This window comes from Zonotrichia leucophrys, unplaced genomic scaffold (assembly GCF_028769735.1).
Source record: "Zonotrichia leucophrys gambelii isolate GWCS_2022_RI unplaced genomic scaffold, RI_Zleu_2.0 Scaffold_55_320004, whole genome shotgun sequence".
Taxonomy (NCBI): domain Eukaryota; kingdom Metazoa; phylum Chordata; class Aves; order Passeriformes; family Passerellidae; genus Zonotrichia; species Zonotrichia leucophrys.
The window spans coordinates 279455-299585 of record NW_026992260.1 but is presented as its reverse complement, the minus strand read 5'-3'; the positions used below and the strand labels follow the sequence as shown (position 1 = coordinate 299585).

Sequence of the window (20131 nt, the reverse complement as noted above, 5' to 3'; positions counted from 1 at the left end):
TCACAAAGCCACCAAAGCCGCCCTCGGACGCCGTTTATTGTCCCCACGGGGGGGATTTGGGGACACTTTGGGGACAGCAGGAGGGGGGACAGGGCGGCGGTGCCACCTCCTCCTCCTCCTCCTCTGGGGACGCTTTGGGGACACTCTGGGGACACGTTGGGGACATTGCTCACACGGCCACCGGCTCCTGCACGTGGTGGTGGCGCTTGACCACGAAGAGTTTCTGTCCCGAGACGGTGACGAGGAGGGAGTGCTCGCCAAACACCACTGGGGACAACGGGGACAACGGGGGGACAATGGGGACAATGCCACCCTTGGTGCCCCCAGAGCCACCCCCATGTCCCCAGGGGCAGTGACAATAACAGGGAGTGCTCACCAAACACCACTGGGGACAACGGGGGGACAATGGGGACAGAGCCACCCCCAGGGTCCCCAGAGCCACCCCCAGGGTCCCCAGTGACAGTGACAGTGACAGGGAGTGCTCGCCAAACACCACTGGGGACAACGGGGACAGTGGGGACAATGGGGACAATGCCACCCCCAGGGTCCCCAAGGTCCCCAGAGCCACCCCCATGTCCCCAGGGGCAGTGACAGGGAGGGAGTGCTCCCCAAACACCACTGGGGACAATGGGGTGACAATGGGGACAATGCCAGCCCCAGGGTCCCCAGTGACAGTGACAATAACAGGGAGTGCTCGCCAAAGACCACTGGGGACAGTGGGGACAATGGGGACAATGCCACCCCCAGGGTCCCCAGAGCCACCCCCAGGGTCTCCAATGTCCCCAGAGCCACCCCCAGGGTCCCCAGAGCCACCTCAGTGTCCCCAGTGACAGTGACAGGGAGTGCTCGCCAAACACCACTGGGGACAGTGGGGACAGTGGGGACAATGGGGACACTGCCACCCCCAGGGTCCCCAGTGACAGTGACAGTGACAGGGAGTGCTCGCCAAACACCACTGGGGACAACGGAGACAGTGGGGACACTGCCACCCGCAGAGTCCCCAGAGCCACCTCAGTGTCCCCAAGGGCAGTGACAATGACAGGGAGTGCTCGCCAAACACCACTGGGGACAACGGGGGGACAATGGGGACAGAGCCACCCCCAGGGTCCCCAAAGCCACATCGGTGTCCCCAGGGGCAGTGACAGTGACAATGACAGGGAGGGAGTGCTCCCCAAACACCACTGGGGACAATGGGGACAGGCCCCCCCCCCCAGGGTCCCCAGAGCCACCTCGGTGTCCCCAGGGGCCATCTGGGGTCACTTTGGAACCATTTTGGGGCCATCTGGAACCACCCTGGGGCCATTTTGTGTCACTTTGGGACCACCTGGGGACATTTTGGGGCCATCTGGGTCCATTTGGGGAGGATTTGGGGACATTTGAAGCCATTTAGGGCCATTCTGGGGACATTCAAGGAGATTGTGGGACCTTCTGGGTCCATTTAGGGCCATTTTGGGCCCTTTGGGGACACTAAGGGACATTTGGGGACATTTTGGGGCTGTTCCTCACCCGCAAGGGCGGCTGATGGCCATGGGGCCATTTTGGGGACATTTTTGGGGTAATTTCTGTCAGTTTTGGGATGATTTCTCACCCAAGAGGCGGCGGAAAGGCGGCTCGTGGCTGTGGGGCCATTTATGGATATTTTGGGGACATTTTTGGGGTAATTTTGGGCGGTTTTGGGGCCGTTCCTCACCCGAGAGGCGGTGGAAGGGCGGCTCGTGGCAATGGGACCATTTTGGGGCAGGTTTGGGGTAATTTGGGTAATTTTGGGGTCATTCCTCACCCTCGTGGCCATGGGGCCATTTATGGATATTTTGGGGACATTTTTGGGGTAATTTGGGGACATTTTGGGGCCGTTCCTCACCCGAGAGGCGGCGGAAGGGCGGCTCATGGCAATGGGGCTGTTTTGGGGTGATTTTGGGGTAATTTCTGTCAGTTTTGGGGTCATTTCTCACCCTCGTGGCTGTGGGGCCATTTATGGATATTTTGGGGTCATTTTTGGGGTAATTTTGGGCGGTTTTGGGATGATTTCTCACCCGAGAGGCGGCGGAAGGGCGGCTCGTGGCCATGGGGCCATTTTGGGGTGATTTTGGGCGGATTTTGGGATGATTTCTCACCCGAGAGGCGGCGGAAGGGCGGCTCATGGCCATGGGGCCATTTTGGGGCATTTTTGGGGTAATTTTGGGCGGTTTTGGGATCATTTCTCACCCGAGAGGCGGCGGAAGGGCGGCTCGTGGCCATGGGGCTGTTTTGGGGTGATTTTGGGGTAATTTCTGTCAGTTTTGGGGTCATTTCTCACCCGAGAGGCGGCGGAAGGGCGGCTCATGGCCATGGGACCATTTTGGGGTGATTTTGGGGTAATTTTGGGATGATTTCTCACCCGAGAGGCGGCGGAAGGGCGGCTCGTGGCCGCGGGGCAGGCGCAGCCCCAGGGCCGTGGCCACCAGGCCCTGCAGCACCGTGGCCGTGTGCTCGTCGTTCTCCAGGTCCCCCGAGGACTGGGGAGAGAAAATTCCGCATTTGGGGAACCCCAAAACCTTGGGAATTCTCAGGGGGAAACACCCCAAAAAAATTGGAGGAGCCCAGAGGGGCAAAAATGAAAAAAAAAATGCAATAAAATCACCCCAAAAACCACCTGGGAACTGCCAATCTTTAGGGACCCCTCCCCAATTTTCTTCCCCATTTTTTAATGTGTCCCTTCCCCAATTTTTGGTTCCCACTTCCTCTAATTTTTAGGGACCCCTCCCCCAAATTTTTGGATTCCACTCCCCCAATTTTCCCCCCATTTTCTTGAATCCCCCTACCCCCAATTTTTAGGGATCCCTCCCCTCAAGATTTCCTCCCACCTTCCCCAATTTTTTCCCCCCAAATTTTGGAACCCCCTTCCCCAAGTTTTGGGTCCCCCTCCCCCAAATTTTCTCCTCCCCCTCCCCAATTTTTTGATCCCCTTCCCTCCAATTTTTGGGTTCCCTTCCCCCCAGCTTTTAGGGACCCCTCCCCAGTTTTTTCCCCATTTTTTTGGGACCCCCTGCCCATTTTTAAGGACCCCTTCCCACCATTTTTTTTTTCCCCAATTTTTAGGGACTCTTCCCCAATTTTTTCCCCCATTTTTTGGATTCCTCCTTCCCAGTTTTTGGGACCCCCCCCCCCAAATTTTGGGCCCCCTCACCGCCAGCACGGCGCCGTCGCTGATGACGAGGTACCCGGCCTGGGCCGGCACCCGCTCCAGCCCCTGCGTCAGCGCCGCCGTCTGCAGCACAAACCAGTATAAACCAGTATGGACCAGTACGGACCAATATGAACCAGTACGGACCAGTATAAACCAATATAAACCAGTATAAAGCAATACGGGCCGGTGGCACCCCAGTAACGCCCAGAGCCTCCCCACAGTGACCCCTCAGGGTCCCCCCAGTCCCTCCCAGTCCATCCCAGTTCCCCCCAGTTCATCCCAGTCTCTCCCAGTTCCCCATCCCAGTTCTCACCATAGCGACGCTCCCGCTTCCTGTTCCGGTCACGTGACCCCGCCCTCAGTGCCCGTCCCACCTCCTCATTGGTTCATTGCTTTTTTCGTCACTGACGTGCCCCCCAATCAGAGCAAGCTCCAGGATCACGTGACTAAAAAATCTATTGTTCAGGAGACCGAAAGTGGCGCTCAGTCCTCCAGCGCGCTCTCTATGGTTTCCTCCATTCAACCGGAAGTTCCGCTCATTCTTCCACTGCCCCTTTCCATGGTTCTTCCGCAGAACCGGAAGTGACGGTCAGTCCTCCAGCTCCGATCTCTATCGTCCCTCAGTCCTCCAGCTCCGCCCTCGCGCTCCCAAAATGCCCAAATTTGGGCAAAACGGCCCAAAAGGGCTTCAAAAAATGGGAATTTCCTTCCCCCCCTGCCACCGCCATGATGGGCACAACGCCACAGCTGAGCACTCCATGGTGGCCACGCCCACCCCACAGGGGCCACGCCCACCCCCACTGTGGCCACGCCCACCCCACCAGTGGCCAAACCCCGCTCCTGGTGGCCACCAGCCCCACGTGACCACTGCAATGGCAGCCACGACCTGTGGGGACCACGAGTCGTGGAAGCCACGCCCATTCCCATGGGAGCCACGCCCATTCTCATGGTAGCCAAGCCCATCCCACACTAGCCACACCCACTCACGTTAACCACACCCACCCCTGCCATAGCCACGCCCAGTCCCACAGTGTTTTTGCCCATTTCCACAATAGCCACGCCCATACCCACAGCAGCCACGCCCATCTCCAGAGCAGTGACGCCCACCCCATGGTAGCCACACCCATCCCACAGCAGCCACGCCCACCCCACATCAACCACGCCCCCCTTTCCCCAGTGGGCGTGGCCACGGCGCAGGCGGGGGGCGTGGCCAGGGCCGTTTCCGGGGTTTATTCGTTCGCTGCCGTCCAATCACGAGCCCGGCGGGGGGAGGGGGGAGAGGTGGGAGCGCCCCGCCCCCCGCCCCGCCCCTCCCCCCCCCATAAATCCATATTTATAGAATTCCGTATTTATAGCCCCGCCCCCTCCCCGCGCGCGGCCCCTCCCCCACCCCGCCGGGCTCGGGGGGAGGGGGGGATGGGGGGGGGGTGGGGGAGGGGCCCCCCCAGGCCCCGCCCCCCCTCAGTCGTCGATGCAGATCACCTCCCCCCCCCGCGGCTCCTTGCGCTGCTGCTGCTCCAGCGCCTCCGCCTCGCGCTTCACCAGCACCGCGGGGCCGTTCGAGGCTGGGGAGGGAGAAAGGGGGTTAGAGACCCCCGGGGACACCCAGGGACCCCCACCCATCCATGGGAACCACCCCAGAGACCCCAGACCCATAGGAGCCCCCACAATCCATGGGAGCCCCTCGCGCTTCACCAGCACCGCGGGGCCGTTCGAGGCTGGGGAGGGGGAAAGGGGGGTTAGAGACCCCCGGGGACACCCAGAGACCCCCACCCATCCATGGGACCCCCACCCATCCATGGGAGCCCCTCGCGCTTCACCAGCACCGCGGGGCCGTTCGAGGCTGCACGGGGAGGGGGGGAAATGGGGGTTAGAGACCCCCGGGGACACCCAGGGACACCCAGGGACCCCCACCCATCCATGGGAACCACCCCAGAGACCCCAGACCCATAGGAGCCCCCACAATCCATGGGAGCCCCTCGCGCTTCACCAGCACCGCAGGGCCATTCGAGGCTGGGGAGGGGGAAAGGGGGGTTAGAGACCCCCGGGGACACCCAGGGACACCCACCCACCCATGGGACCCCCTGGGACACCCCATTCCCATGGGAACCCTCCCCTTAACTATGGGAGCCCCTCGTGCTTCACCAGCACCGCGGGGCCGTTTAAGGCTGGGGAGGGGGAAAGGGGGTTAGAGACCCCCAGGGACCCCCTGGGACCCCCAGGGACCCCCACCCATCCATGGGACCCCCACCCATCCATAGGAACCACCCCCCATCCATGGGAGCCCCTCGCGCTTCACCAGCACCGCGGGGCCGTTCGAGGCTGCACGGGGGAAATGGGGGGGTCAGAGACCCCCAGGGACCCCCACCCACCCATGGGTGACACCCCTGGGACCCCCTCAGTGACACCCCCAGAGACCCCCACCCATGAGAACCCCCAAACACCCTCAGGGACCCCTGAGGGTCCCCACCCAATGACACCTTCAGGCACCCCAGAGCACCCCAACGATGTCCCCGTTTTGTGACCCCCTCAATGTCCCCAATGTCCCCACTGTCCCCGCTGTCCCCAATGTCCCCACTGTCCCCATTGTCCCCCACTGTCCCCACTGTCCCCGTTGTCCCCCACTGTCCCCACTGTCCCCGTTGTCCCCACTGTCCCCACTGTCCCCACTGTCCCCATTGTCCCCATTGTCCCCGCTGTCCCCGCTGTCCCCATTCTCACCGGAGATGAAGGACCCTGGTGGCATCTGGCTGTAGTTGGCGCCCCCGGGGTGGGGGAGGGCTCCGGCCGGGGGGGTCCCAAAGGTGCCCCCGTAGCTCGGGGGGGTGGCGTAGGGACCCGGCGGGAAGCTCTGGGGACACGACAGGGACAAGGCTGTCACCCCCCCCAGTGTCACCTCCTGGTGCCACCCCCCAATGTCACCTCCAGGGGTCACCTCCTGGTGCCATCCCCTGCTGTCATCTCTCTCTGTCACCTCCTGGGGTCACTGCCCGGGGTCACTGCCAGGGTCACCCCCTGCTGTCACCTCCAGGGTCACCTCCAAGGGTCACCTCCCACTGTCACCAAAGCCACCCCCATGGCCAGGGGGGGACATCCCCAAACTACTGAGGAATGTCCCCAGAGCCAACAGGGGACAAGGGACATTCCCGGGGCAGTGTGACAGGGTGACAATGCCGATATCCCCAGGGCAGGGTGGCAGGGGCACAGTGTGACAGGGTGGCAGTACCAATATTCCCGGGGCAGGGTGGCAGTGTGACAGGGGCACAGTGTGACAGGGTGGCAGTACCCATGTTCCCGAGGCAGGGTGGCAGTGTGGCAGTGTGGCAGTGTCCCCATGTCCCCGGGGGTCACTCACGGGCGGGGGGTGGCTCTCGGTGCCCTTGCTGGCCAGGTGGCTGAGGATGCCATGGTGCCAGGGGCAGTGTGACAGGGTGGCAGTACCCATGTCCCCAGGGCAGGGTGACAATGTCCCCAGTGTGACAGTGTCCCCAGGGGTCACTCACGGGCGGGGGGTGGCTCTCGGTGCCCTTGCTGGCCAGGCGGCTGAGGATGCCATGGTGGCAGTGTGACAATGCCCATGTCCCCGGGGCAGGGTGGCAGTGTGACAGGGTGGCAGGGGCACAGTGTCCCCATGTCCCCATGTCCCCATGTCCCCAGGGGTCACTCACGGGCGGGGGGTGGCTCTCGGTGCCCTTGCTGGCCAGGCGGCTGAGGATGCCATGGTGCCAGGGGCAGTGTGACAATGCCCATGTCCCCGGGGCAGGGTGGCAGTGTGACAGGGGCACAGTGTGACAGGGTGGCAGGGGCACAGTGTGACAATGTCCCCATGTCCCCGGGGGTCACTCACGGGCGGGGGGTGGCTCTCGGTGCCCTTGCTGGCCAGGCGGCTGAGGATGCCATGGTGCCAGGGGCAGTGTGACAATGCCCATGTCCCCAGGGCAGGGTGGCAGTGTGACAATGTCCCCATGTCCCCAGGGGTCACTCACGGGCGGGGGGTGGCTCTCGGTGCCCTTGCTGGCCAGGCGGCTGAGGATGCCATGGTGCCAGGGGCAGTGTGACACGGTGACAGGGTGGCAGTGTGACAGGGGCACAGTGTGACAGGGTGGCAGGGGCACAGTGTCCCCATGTCCCCGGGGGTCACTCACGGGCGGGGGGTGGCTCTCGGTGCCCTTGCTGGCCAGGCGGCTGAGGATGCCATGGTGCCAGGGCACAGTGTGACAGGGTGGCAGTACCCATGTTCCCGGGGCAGGGTGGCAGTGTGACAGGGGCACAGTGTGACAGGGTGGCAGTGTCCCCATGTCCCCAGGGGTCACTCACGGGCGGGGGGTGGCTCTCGGTGCCCTTGCTGGCCAGGCGGCTGAGGATGCCATGGTGGCAGGGCACAGTGTGACAGGGTGGCAGTGTGGCAGGGGCACAGTGTGACAGTGTGACAGGGGCACAGTGTCCCCATGTCCCCATGTCCCCGGGGGTCACTCACGGGCGGGGGGTGGCTCTCGGTGCCCTTGCTGGCCAGGCGGCTGAGGATGCTGCGCTCGCTCATCTGCAGGCGCGCGGCGATGGGGGGGATGCGGGACAGCGTGGCCGGCAGGCGCGTCACGTCCGCCTTCATGTCACTCAGCAGCTCCTCCAGCTGGTTCAGCACTGCCCGCGGGCACAGAGAGAGAGAGACAGCCCCGTCAGCACCCCGGGGCCTGCTCGCAGCTTACTCGCAGCTTACTCGCAGCTTACTCACAGCTTACTCACAGCTTACTCGCAGCTTACTCACACCTTACTCACATATTATTCATGGGGAGGGGGTGGGTGGGAGATACTCACCTGAGAGTGGGAGGTGGGGAGAGGGAAGGGGAGGAGGTGGGAGCTACTCAGGGGGTACTCAGAGCTTACTCAGGGTTGAGAGTGGGCGGGGACGGGGGCATGCGCAGGGGGAGGGGGTGTGAGTAGGGTGGGGGTACTCTGGGGATACTCCTGACTTGCTCTGGGGATAATCCTGACTTACTCTGAGGATAATCCTGACTTACTCTGAGGATATTCCTGACTTACTCTGGGGATACTCCTCTCGTACTCTGGGTTTATTCCTTATTCTGGGTGGATTCCTGGCTTACTCAAGGTGTATTCCTGATTTACTCAGGGTGTGCCTCACCCACAGCGGAGATACCCCAAGGTACTCCTTGAGGTATTCTGGAGATACTCCAGGGTTACTCTACACTCTGGGAATACTCCTGTCTTACTGCAGGCCTGCACACCCAGGGCTACTCCGTGGCTACTCTGTGGCTACTCCTTGGACATATCGGAAGTGACTCCAGGTCTGCTCTGGAGTTACTCTGGGGATACTCCTGGCATTAAATACACCAGGGATACTCTGGGTTTACTCAGCTCATCCCTCCGGGCTTTACCCATTAATTACACCAGGGATACTCCGCGCTTACACCGGGGTGCTCCAGCGCATGCAAACACCGGCGCTACTCCAGCCTTACTCCCAGCATGCACCGCGGGGATACTCCGGGGTTACTCCGCCCAAACAGCCCCGGGCGAGGAGGGAGGGAGGGAGGGAAGGGACCAAGGCGTGAAACTACTCCAGAGATACACACAGGACGGCACTAGGGACATACTCCAGCTTTACACCACAGCTACTCAGCAGAGCCACCTCAGCGCCAAGCCACGACCCCTCCATGCGCCTCCCGCCTTACGCTGACTTTACTCCGAGCTTACTCAAACTTTATTGCGACTTTGCTCTGCCTTTATGCTGACTTTATTCTGCCTTTACAGGGATTTTACTAGGACTTTAGTCCGAATTTACTCAGACTTTAGGCCACTTTTATGTTAACTTAAGTCCAAACTTACTTGGACTTTAGTCCAAATTTACTTGGACTTCACTCTGTCTTTGTGCTGACTTGGACTTCAGTCTGAATTTACTCAGACTTTAGTCCAAATTTACTCAGACTTTATCTTTACACTGACTTTACTTGGATTCAGTCTGAATTTACTCAGGCTTTACACCACCCTTATGCTCACTTTAGTCCAAATTCACTTGGAGTTTACTCCACCTTTACATGGGCTTTAGTCAGACTTTAGTCTAAACTTCCTTGGACTTTACTCCACCTTTATACAGACTTTACTTGGACTTCAGTCTGAATTTACTCAGACTTTAGTCCCAATTTACTGCAGCTTTACCCTGACATTACTACGACTGTAATATAGCATGACTCCAACTTTACTACTGCTTCACTCCAACTTTACTAGGACTTTACTCTGCCTTTATGCTGACTTTACCTGGACTTTTGTCCGAATTTACCTGGACTTTACTCCACCTTTACATAGACTTTACTTGGACTTCAGCCTGAATTTACTCAGACTTTAGTCCAAATTCACTGCAGCTTTACCCTGACATTACTATGACTGTAATATAGCATGACTCCAACTTTACTACTGCTTCACTCCAACTTTACTAGGACTTTACTCTGCCTTTATGTCCAGACTTTAAAACTTTTAAGTCCAGACTTTACCTGGACTTTTGTCCGAATTTACCTGGACTTTACTCCACCTTTATACGGACTTTACTTGCAGCCTGAATTTACTCAGACTTTAGTCCCAATTTACTGCAGCTTTACCCTGACATTACTACGACTGTAATATAGCATGACTCCAACTTTACTACTGCTTTACTCACACTTTACTAGGACTTTACTCACACTTTACTAGGACTTTACTCACACTTTACTAGGCCTTTACTCCACCTCGGCGCCCGTGCCCGGCGTCGCGGCGCAGCCCCCCCGCCCAGAAAGCACACGCAGAGCAAGGAGACACCGGGAGGCGGCGTTGGGTGGGAGCAAACCCCTCTTTAATGGCGTCACAGGCGCGTACAGAGCTCGGGGCGGGCGCTACACGGGCCGAGCCCCGCGCCGGGCGCGCCGGCCCTGCTGCCGCCCCTTACCCTTGTGCAGCACGGCGTTGGCCGGCTTGTTGCCCGCCAGCGACTCCTTGGACAAGTGCTGGTGGCTCTCGGCCAGGCACTCGACCTCGGCGAAGCGCGTGTTGAGCGCCATGGCGGGGTGGCTGGGGTCCTGCGTCATGTTCAGGTAGGCGGCGCGGCGCAGCTGCTCCTCGATCACCAGCGCCTGCTCCAGGAGCTGCGGGGGGAAAGGAGGGCTCAGGGGGGGTTGGAGGGTCCAAGCCCGACCCCATCAACAGCTGGAGGGGCCAGGTGTGGGTGCATCCAAGCCCAACCCCATCAACAGCTGGGGGTCCAAGCCCGACCCCATCAACAGCTGGGGGTTCAGCCCTGACTTCACCAACAGCTAGAGGGTCCAGGTGTTGGAGGGTCCAAGCCCGACCCCATCAACAGCTGGGGGGTCCAAGCCCAACCCCATCAACAGCTGGGGGGTTCAGGTGTTGGAGGGTCCAACCCCAACCCCATCAACAGCTGGGGGGTCCAGGTGTTGGAGGGTCCAACCCTGACTTCACCAACAGATGGGGGGTTCAGGTGTTGGTGGGTTCAGCCTTGACCCCATCAACAGCTGGAGAATCCAGGTGTTTGTGGATCTAATCCTGAGTTCATCAACATCTGGACGATCCAGGTGTTGGGTCAAGGTTTGAGGAAACCCAAGAGATGAAGAATCCAGGCGTTGGTGGGTCCAACCGCAACCTCATCAACATCTGAGTGGTTCAGGTGTTGGTGGGGTCAGGTTTGACTTCATCAATAGCTGGATGGTTCAGGTGTTGGGTTCAGCCTTGACCCCATCAACATCTGGAGTGTCCAGGTGTTGGTGCGTCCAGCTCTGATTTCATCAACACCTGGAGAATCCAGGTGTTTGTGGGTCTAATCCTGAGTTCATCAACAGATGAGGGATCCAGGTGTTGGTGGGGTCAAGTGTGAGGAGACTCAACATCTGGAGAGCCCAGGTGTTGGTGGGTATAATCTTGACCCCATCAACATCTGGAGGGTCCAGGTTTTGGTGGGTCCAACCCCAACCTCATCAACAGCTGGATGGTTCAGGTGTTGGTGGGTCTAACCTTGACCTCATCAACATCTGGAGGATCCACATGTTGATGGGACCAACCCAGATATCACCTAAAGCCCAGAGGATCCAGGTGTTGGTGGGTCCAACCCTGACCTCACCAACATCTGGGCAACACAGATGTCCAGGTGCCCAGCCTTGACCTCGCCCAACACCTGGAGGACCCACTCAGATGTCCAACCCTGACCTCACCCAACACCTGGAGCACCCAGCTGTCCAACCCTGACCTCACCCAACACCTGCAGACCCCACCCAGGTGTCCGAGCACCCCTGGCCCCCTTCCCGCTCATCCCAGCCCCTCGTGCAAGGCCACCCCAGTGCCACCCCAGTGCCACCCCAGTGCCACCCTGGCAGTGTCCCCGGTGTCCCCGGCGTGCTGACCTTGAAGCGGCGCGCCAGGAACTTGTTCTTCATCTCCAGGAAGTTCCCCTTGGAGGCCTCGCCCTTGAAGGGTTCGTTGATGACCCCGAAGGCGCCGTCGTTCTGGATGTCGGTCCAGCGCGCGTAGCCGTGGCTGCGCGCTAAGGATGCCACCCGTGCCACTGTGTCACCTGTGCCACCTGTGTCACCTGTGTCATTGTGTCACCTGTGCCACCCAGTCACCAACAACCCCCACAGACAGCACACAGAGCCGTGGCTGCGCGCTAAGGATGCCACCTGTGTATCACCTGTGTCACCTGTGTCACCTGTGCCACCTGTCACCCTGGCACTGTGCCACCCAGTCACCAACATCCCCCACATACAGCACACAGAGCCGTGGCTGCGCGCTAAGGATGCCACCTGTGCCACTGTGTCACTGTGTCACTGTGTCACCTGTGTCACCTGTGCCACCTGTGTCACCCTGGCACTGTGCCACCCAGTCACCAACATCCCCCACATACAGCACACAGAGCCGTGGCTGCGCGCTAAGGATGCCACCTGTGTCACTGTGTCACTGTGTCACTGTGTCACCTGTGCCACTGTGTCACTGTGTCACCTGTGTCACCTGTCACCCTGGCACTGTGCCACCCAGTCACCAACATCCCCCATACACAGCACACAGAGCCGTGGCTGCGCGCTAAGGATGCCACCTGTGCCGCTGTGTCACCTGTGCCACTGTGTCACTGTGTCACCTGTGTCACTGTGTCACCTGTGTCACTGTGTCACTGTGTCACCTGTGCCACCTGTGTCACTGTGTCACTGTGTCACCTGTGTCATTGTGTCACCTGTGTCATTGTGTCACCTGTGCCACCTGTCACCCTGGCACTGTGCCACCCTGTCCTCAACATCCCCCACAGACAGCACACAGAGCCGTGGCTGCGCGCTAAGGATGCCACCCGTGTCACTGTGTCACTGTGTCACCTGTGCCACCCGTGTCACCTGTGCCACTGTGTCACTGTGTCACTGTGTCACCTGTGTCACCCGTGCCACTGTGTCACCTGTCACCCTGGCACTGTGCCACTCTGTCCCCAACATCCCCCATACACAGCACACAGAGCCGTGGCTGCGCGCTAAGGATGCCACCTGTGTCGCCTGTGTCATTGTGTCACCTGTGTCACTGTGTCACCTGTGTCACCTGTCACCATGGCACCATGCCACCCTGTCACTGCATCATCACATCCCCCATACACAGCACACGGAGCAGTGGCTGCGTGCTAAGGATGCCCCCTGTGTCACCTGTGTCACCTGTGCCACCTGTGTCACCTGTGTCATTGTGTCACTGTGTCACCTGTGCCACCCTGTCACTGCACCATCACATCTCTCTGTCCCCAGCGTCCCCCACATCCAGCACACCAAGCATGGATGCCACCCTCTCCTGGCTGTCACCCTCACCACAGTGTCATTGTCCCCACCATGGTGACACCCCTGGTGACACCCAAGGACACAGGACGATGCCAGCCAGCAGCCAGCAGTCGTGGCACTGGTGCCACCACCTTTACCATTTACCATGCTGTCACCCTGACTCTGCTGTCACCCTCACTGTGCTGTCACTGTCCCCACCCCGGTGACACCCCAATGCCCACGGTGACACCCAAGGATACAGGACGATGCCAGCCAGCAGCCAGTAGTCGTGGCGCCGGTGCCAGATCTCGTTGAGCTTGCCCGAGGAGATGGCGGCGCGCTCCTCGTTCTGCCACAGCGTGTGCAGCTCTGCGGGGAGGGACAGCGCGTCACGGCTGTCCCCAGGGTGTCCCCAATGTCCCCAGGGTGTCCCCAATGTCCCCAGGGTGTCCCCAATGTCCCCAGGGTGTCCCAGTGTCCCCAGGGTGTCCCCAGGGTGTCCCCAATGTCCCCAGGGTGTCCCCAATGTCCCCAGGGTGTCCCCAGGGTGTCCCCAGGGTGTCCCCAATGTCCCCAGGGTGTCCCCAATGTCCCCAGGGTGTCCCCAGGGTGTCCCCAGGGTGTCCCCAATGTCCCCAGGGTGTCCCCTGGGTGTCCCCAGGGTGTCCATAATGTCCCCAATGTGTCCCCAATGTCCCCAGTGTCCCCAGGGTGTCCCAGGGTGTCCCCAGGGTGTTCCCAGGGTGTCCCAGTGTCCCCAGGGTGTCCCAGGGTGTCCCCAGGGTGTCCCCAGGGTGTTCCCTGGGTGTCCCAGTGTCCCCAGGGTGTCCCCAATGTCCCCAGGGTGTCCCCAGTGTCCCCAGGGTGTCCCCAATGTCCCCAGGGTGTCCCCAGGGTGTCTCCAGGGTGTCCCCAATGTCCCCAGGGTGTCCCCAGGGTGTCCCCAATGTCCCCAGGGTGTCCCCAGGGTGTCCCCAGGGTGTCCCCAGGGTGTCCCCAATGTCCCCAGTGTGTCCCCAGGGTGTCCCCGTTGTCCCCAGTGTCTCCAGGGTGTCTCCAGGGTGTCCCCAATGTCCCCAGGGTGTTCCCAGGGTGTCCCCATGTGCCCAGGGTGTCCCCAGGGTGTCCCCAATATCCCCAGGGTGTCCCCAGGGTGTCCCCAGTGTCCCCAGGGTGTCTCCAGGGTGTCCCCAATGTCCCCAGGGTGTCCCAGGGTGTCCCCAATGTCCTCAATGTCCCCAGGGTGTCCCCAGGGTGTCCCCAATGTCTCCTGGGTGTCCCCAGGGTGTCCTCAGTGTCCCCAGTGTCCCCAGGGTGTCCCCAGGGTGTCCCAGGGTGTCTCCAGGGTGTCCCAGGGTGTCCCCAGGGTGTCCCCAGGGTGTCCCCAATGTCCCCAGGGTGTCCCCAGGGTGTCCCCAGTGTCCCCAGGGTGTCCCCAGGGTGTCTCCAGGGTGTCCCCAGGGTGTCCCCAGGGTGTCCCCAGTGTCCCCAGGGTGTCCCCAGGGTGTCCCCAGGGTGTCCCCAGGGTGTCCCCAATGTCCCCAGGGTGTCCCCAGGGTGTCCCCAGGGTGTCCCCAGGGTGTCCCCAGGGTGTCCCCAGGGTGTCCCCAGGGTGTCCCCAATGTCCCCAGGGTGTCCCAGGGTGGCCCCAGTGTCCCCAGGGTGTCTCCAGGGTGTCCCCAAGGTCCCCAGGGTGTCCCAGGGTGGCCCCAGTGTCCCCAGGGTGTTCCCAGGGTGTCCCCAGTGTCTCCAGGGTGCCCCAGGGTGTCCCCAGGGTGTCCCCAGGGTGTCCCCAGGGTGTCCCCAGGGTGTCCCCAGGGTGTCCCCGCTCACCCGTGAAGCCGCCGTCGGCGATGTTGAACATGAACCGCGGCTTCTCGGCCTTGTCCTCGCGGCGCCCGTTGGGCCGCGCCTCCGCCCGCGGCTCCCGCTCCGCCTTGGGCTCCTCTGCGGGGAGGGGGAAATTCGGGGGGTCAGGGGGGGCTAGGGACACGTTTGGGGGGTCAGGGACACGTTTGGAGGGTCAGGGATGACAGGGAGACAACCGAGGCAGTCAGGGATGCGTTTGGGGGGTCAGGGACACGTTTGGAGGGTCAGGGACTCGTTTGGGGGGTCAGGGACAAATTTGGGGGATCAGGGATGACAGGGAGACAACTGAGGCAGTCAGGGATGCGTTTGGGGTGTCAGGGATGGGTTTGGGGGGTCAGGGACACATTTGGGGGGTCAGGGGGACTTTGGGGGGGGTCAGGGACACGTTTGGGAGGTCAGGGGGGCATTTTGGGGGTCATAGAAATGTGTTTAGGGGTCAGGGATGTGTTTGGGGTCAGGGATGTGTTTGGGGGCCAGGGATGCGTTTGGGGTGTCAGGGATGGGTTTGGGGGGTCAGGGACTTGTTTAGGGGGTCAGAGAGGTGTTTGAGGGAGCCTGGGATATGTTTGGGGGGCTCAGGGACAAATCTGGGGGAGTTAGGGACATGTTAGGTGGTCAGGGATGGGTTTGGGGGCGTCAGGGATGGGTTTGGGGGGTCAGGAAGACATTTGGGGGGGTCAGGGACATGTTTGGGGGGTCAGGTATGGGTTTGGAGGAGCCAGGGGCACATCTGGGGGGTCAGGGATGAATTTGGGGGGGTTGGGGACACATCTGACCCCCCCCTGGACCCCCCAAAACCGCCCCAGCCCCACCAATAAACAAAACAAGGGGTGGGTTAAGCCCCGCCCTCTCCAGGTTAGGCCACACCTCTTTTGCTAAGCCCCACCCACTCCCATTAGACCACAGACCTTCAAATAAGCCCCACCCATGCTGTTAGGCCACACCCACTTCTGCCAAGCCTTACCAAGTCTGGGGTTTAGGACACACCCCCTTTGCTAAGCTCCACCCACTCCCGTTAGACCACGTGCCTTCAAACAAGCCCCACCCACTCTGGGTTAGGCCACACCCCCTTTTCTGAAACCCCACCCACTCTGGTGTTTGGAACCGCCCCTTTTGTTAAGCCCTGCCCATTCTGGGTCAGACCACGCCCCTTTCCCTTCAAGCCCCGCCCATCCCAGCCTAAGCCCCGCCCCCGTTACCTCTTTTGGGGTCGGGGTCCCCCGGGCGCTCCTTGGGCTCCTCCTCTGGGGTCTTCTCGTCGCCCTTGTCCAGCCCCGGAGCCTTCTCGGCATCGGCACCTGAGCCACGACGGGTTTGGGGTTGGAATTTGGGGTTTTGGGGGTTTTTAGGATTTGGGGTTTCCCAGGGATTTGGGCTTTTTGGGATTTCTGGTTTTTGGAATTTGGGGTTTTGGGGTTTCCCAGGGATTTAAGGTTTTTGGGGTTTTCGAGGGATTTGGGGTTTACCAGGAGTTTGGGGTTTTCCAGGAGTTTGGGGTTTTTGAGATTTGGGGTTTCTGGGATTTGAGGTTTTTCAGGGATTTGGGGGGTTTTCCTTGGATTTGGAGGTTTTGGCGTTTCTCAGGGAATTGGGGTTCTGGGACTGGGGGGATTTGGAGATTTTGGGGTTTTTGGGGTTTGGGGTTTTTGGGATTTGGGGTTTTTGGGGGTTGAGTTTTGGGGCTTCCCAGGATTTGGGGTATCCAGGATTTGGGGTTTTTGGGACTTGGGGTTTTCCAGGGATTTAGGGGTTTCGAGATTTGGGGTTTCTGGGATTGGGGGGATCTGGGATTTGGGGTTTCTGGGATTTGTAATTTTTGGGATTTGGGGTTGTGGGCTTTGGGGTTTTCTAGGGGTTTGGGGTTTTTGGGGTTTTTGGGATTTGGGGTTTTTGGAGATTTGAGGTCTCGGCTTTTTGAGATTTGGAGATTTTGGGGGTTTTGGGATTTGGAGTTTTCCAGGGATTTGGAGTTTTCCAGGGATTTGGGGTTCCAAGGATTTGGGGTTTCTGGGATTTGGGGCTTTTGGGGTTCCCAGGATTTGGGGTTTTTGGGGTATCCAGGATTTGGGGTTTTTGGGATTTGGGGTTTTTGGGGTATCCAGGATTTGGGGTTTTCAGGGTTTAGGGTTTTTGGGCTTTCCCGGGGGTCTCACCTGGCCGCTCCTCGCGGGCCGGGGGCCCTTCGGCCTCGGGGTCCCTGTGGCCGGGTCCCTCCTCCTCCTCCCCCTTGCGGGGCCCTTCGGCCTCGCTGCCATCGCCCGGTGACGGTGGCACCTCGGGGACAGGGGGCTGTGGGACAGGAGGGGCTGTGACCCTCGGGGTCCCCATCCATGGGGACATCACCCCCCACTCTGAGAGTGACAGGGACAGGGGACACGGGGACAGGGATGGGGACAGGGACAGGGATGGGGACAAGGCTGGGGACAGCTGGGGACAAGGAGGGGCTGTCACCCTCAGGGTCCCCATCCATGGGACGTCACCCCTGAGAGTGACAGGGACAGGGGACACGGGGACAGGGATGGGGACAAGGACAGGAGGGTGGGGACAGGGCTGGGGACAGTTGGGGACAAGGAGGGGCTGTGACCCTCGGGGTCCCCATCCATGGGATGTCACCCCTGAGAGTGACAGGGACAGGGGGACATGGGGACAGGGATGGGGACAAGGACAGCAGGGTGGGAACAAGGACAGGAGGGTGGGGACAGGGCTGGGGACAGATGGGGACAAGGAGGGGCTGTGACCCTCGGGGTCCCCATCCATGGGACATCACCCCCCACTCTGAGAGTGACAGGGACAGGGGACACGGGGACAGGGATGGGGACAGGGACAGCAGGGTGGGAACAAGGACAGGAGGGTGGGGACAGGGATGGGGACAGGGATGGGGACAGCCAGGACACAGCTGGGGACAGGAATGGGAAGGAGTTGGGGACAAGGAGAACGTGACTGGGACAGGGAGGACATGGTAGAGACAGGGACAGGGACAGGGTTGGGGACAGGGACAGGGTTGGGGACAGCTGTGTCACTCACATCTGTCTCCATCTTCTCGGGGCCTTTGGGCTCCTTCTCGTCCCTGGTGTCACCCTCGTCCCTGTCCGGGGGTGGCCCTGGCCCGTCCCCGCGCTCGCTGGGCGCCGGCGTGGCTGGGGACAGGGGACGTCAGCGCATCGGTCCCCATCCTGTCCCTATCCCTGTCCCCATCCTGTCCCCATGTCCCCCATCCCTGTCCCCATGTCCCCATCCCCGTCCCCATGTCCCCATCCCCATGTCCCCCCCATTGTGTCCCCATGTCCCTGTCCCCTGTCCCCGTGTCTCCATCCCTGTCCCCATCCTGTCCCTATCCCTGTCCCCATCCTGTCCCCATCCCTGTCCCCATCCTGTCCCCATGTCCCCATCCCTGTCCCCCATCCTTGTCCCTCTGTCCCCATCCCCGTCCCCATGTCCCCATCCCCATGTCCCCCTCATTGTGTCCCCATGTCCCTGTCCCCTGTCCCCAGCCATGTCTCCATCCCTGTCCCCATCCCTGTGCCCGTGTCCCCCCATGTCCCCATTGTGTTCCCAACCCTGTCCCCATGCCCCCATCCCTGTGTCCCCATCCCTGTCCCCGTGTCCCCCCATGTCCCCATTGTGTTCCCACCCCTGTCCCCATGTCCTCAGCCGTGTCTCCATCCCTGTCCTCCTGTCCCCATACCTGTCCCTGTGTCCCCAACCATGTCTCCATGTCCCCATACATGTCCTCAGCATGTCCCCAGCCATGCCCCCAGCCCTGTGCCCATGTCCCCATCCCCTGTCCCTGTCCCCATCTCTGTCCCCATGTTCCCCCCATTGTGTTCCCATCCCTGTCCCCAGCTGTGTCCTCATCTCTGTCCCCATTTCCCCACCCCTGTCCCCTGTCCCCATCCCTGTCCCTGTGTCCCCATTCATGTCCCCATGTCTCCTGCCACTGCCCCATCCCCTATCCCTGTCCCCATGTCCCCACCCCTGTCCCCACCCATGTCCCCATCCGTGTCCCCATGCCCCAAGCTGTGTCCCCAGCCGTGTCCCCATCCCCGTCCCCATCCATGTCCCCATGCCCCCATCTCTTTCCCCATGCCCCCATCTCTCTCCCCATGCCCCCATCCTTGTCCCCATCCCTGTCCCCGTGTCCCCCCCATTGTGCCCCCATCCCTGTCCCTGTGTCCCCCCCATAGTGTCCCCACCCCTGTCCCCACCCATGTCCCCATCCGTGTCCCCATGCCCCCAAGCTGTGTCCCCAGCCGTGTCCCCATCCCCGTCCCCATCCCTGTCCCCATGCCCCCATCTCTCTCCCCATGCCCCCATCCCTGTCCCCATCCCTGTCCCTGTGTCCCCCCCATAGTGTCCCCATCCCTGTCCCCATCCATGTCCCCATGCCCCCATCTCTCTCCCCATGCCCCCATCCCTGTCCCCACCCCTGTCCCCCCATGTCCCCACCGTGTCCCCCCCTGTGTTCGTTACCGGGCGTGGGGGGCGCGGGGCTGGGGGGGCCGCTCTGCTCGGGGCTGGGGGGGCCGGTCTTGGCGGGGGAGGAGGCGCGGGAGGAGCGCTTGGAGTCGGCGCTGGGCTCGGGGGCCAGCTCGGGCAGGGACCAGCGCCCGTTGATGTGCTCGAACTCCTGCACCTGGGGAGACACAATGCAGGGGTCAGAAACCCCAAAAATCTACCCCTAAAACCTCCCCAGGGCCAGCTCGGGCAGGGACCAGCGCCCGTTGATGTGCTCGAACTCCTGCACCTGGGGAGACACAATGCAGGGGTCAGAAACCCCAAAACCCCCGAATATCTACCCCTAAAACCTCAAAAATCCACCCCTAAAACCTCAAAAACCCCAAAAAATCCACCCCTAAAACCTCAAAAACCCCAAAATTCCACCCCAAAAACATCACAAAGGGGACCCTAAAACATCCCCAGGGCCAGCTCGGGCAGGGACCAGCGCCCGTTGATGTGCTCGAACTCCTGCACCTGGGGAGAGGACATGGAGGGGTCAGAAACCCCAAAAACCCCAAAAATCCACGCCTAAAACCTCAAAAACCCCAGAAATCCATCCCTAAAACCTCAAAAACCCCAAAAATCCACCCCTAAAACCTCCCCAGGGCCCAGCTCGGGCAGGGACCAGCGCCCGTTGATGTGCTCGAACTCCTGCACCTGGGGAGAGGACATGGAGGGGTCAAAAACCCCAAAAACCCCAAAAATCCACCCCAAAAACCCCAAAAATCCACCCCTAAAACCTCAAAAACCCCAGAAATCCACCCCTAAAACCTCCCCAGGGCCAGCTCGGGCAGGGACCATTGCCCGCTGATGTGCTCGAACT

At 61.0% G+C, this 20131-nt stretch overlaps 2 protein-coding genes across 2 annotated transcripts in view; both read right to left on the bottom strand.

The window, feature by feature from the left end:
* Nucleotides 1-16: 16 nt before the first annotated feature.
* On the bottom strand, nt 17-3585 carry LAMTOR4 (late endosomal/lysosomal adaptor, MAPK and MTOR activator 4). The gene is made up of 4 exons (XM_064737401.1): nt 3480-3585; nt 3167-3247; nt 2378-2495; nt 17-267 (listed from the first exon to the last, which is right to left on the bottom strand). Exons 1-4 carry the CDS (start codon nt 3480-3482, stop codon nt 170-172), a joined length of 300 nt encoding a protein of 99 aa, XP_064593471.1. The 5' UTR covers nt 3483-3585; the 3' UTR covers nt 17-169.
* A 951-nt stretch (nt 3586-4536) lies between these two features.
* The window catches only part of CHD3 (chromodomain helicase DNA binding protein 3), a 61772-nt gene continuing 46177 nt past the window's right edge, over nt 4537-20131 (bottom strand). The window contains 11 exon segments of the mRNA XM_064737430.1: nt 4537-4731; nt 5888-6017; nt 7644-7807; nt 10098-10293; nt 11563-11695; nt 13203-13311; nt 14776-14889; nt 16011-16109; nt 16965-17100; nt 17836-17948; nt 19282-19444. Coding sequence (XP_064593500.1) covers nt 4628-4731; nt 5888-6017; nt 7644-7807; nt 10098-10293; nt 11563-11695; nt 13203-13311; nt 14776-14889; nt 16011-16109; nt 16965-17100; nt 17836-17948; nt 19282-19444 — 1461 coding nt within the window. The 3' untranslated portion in view covers nt 4537-4627.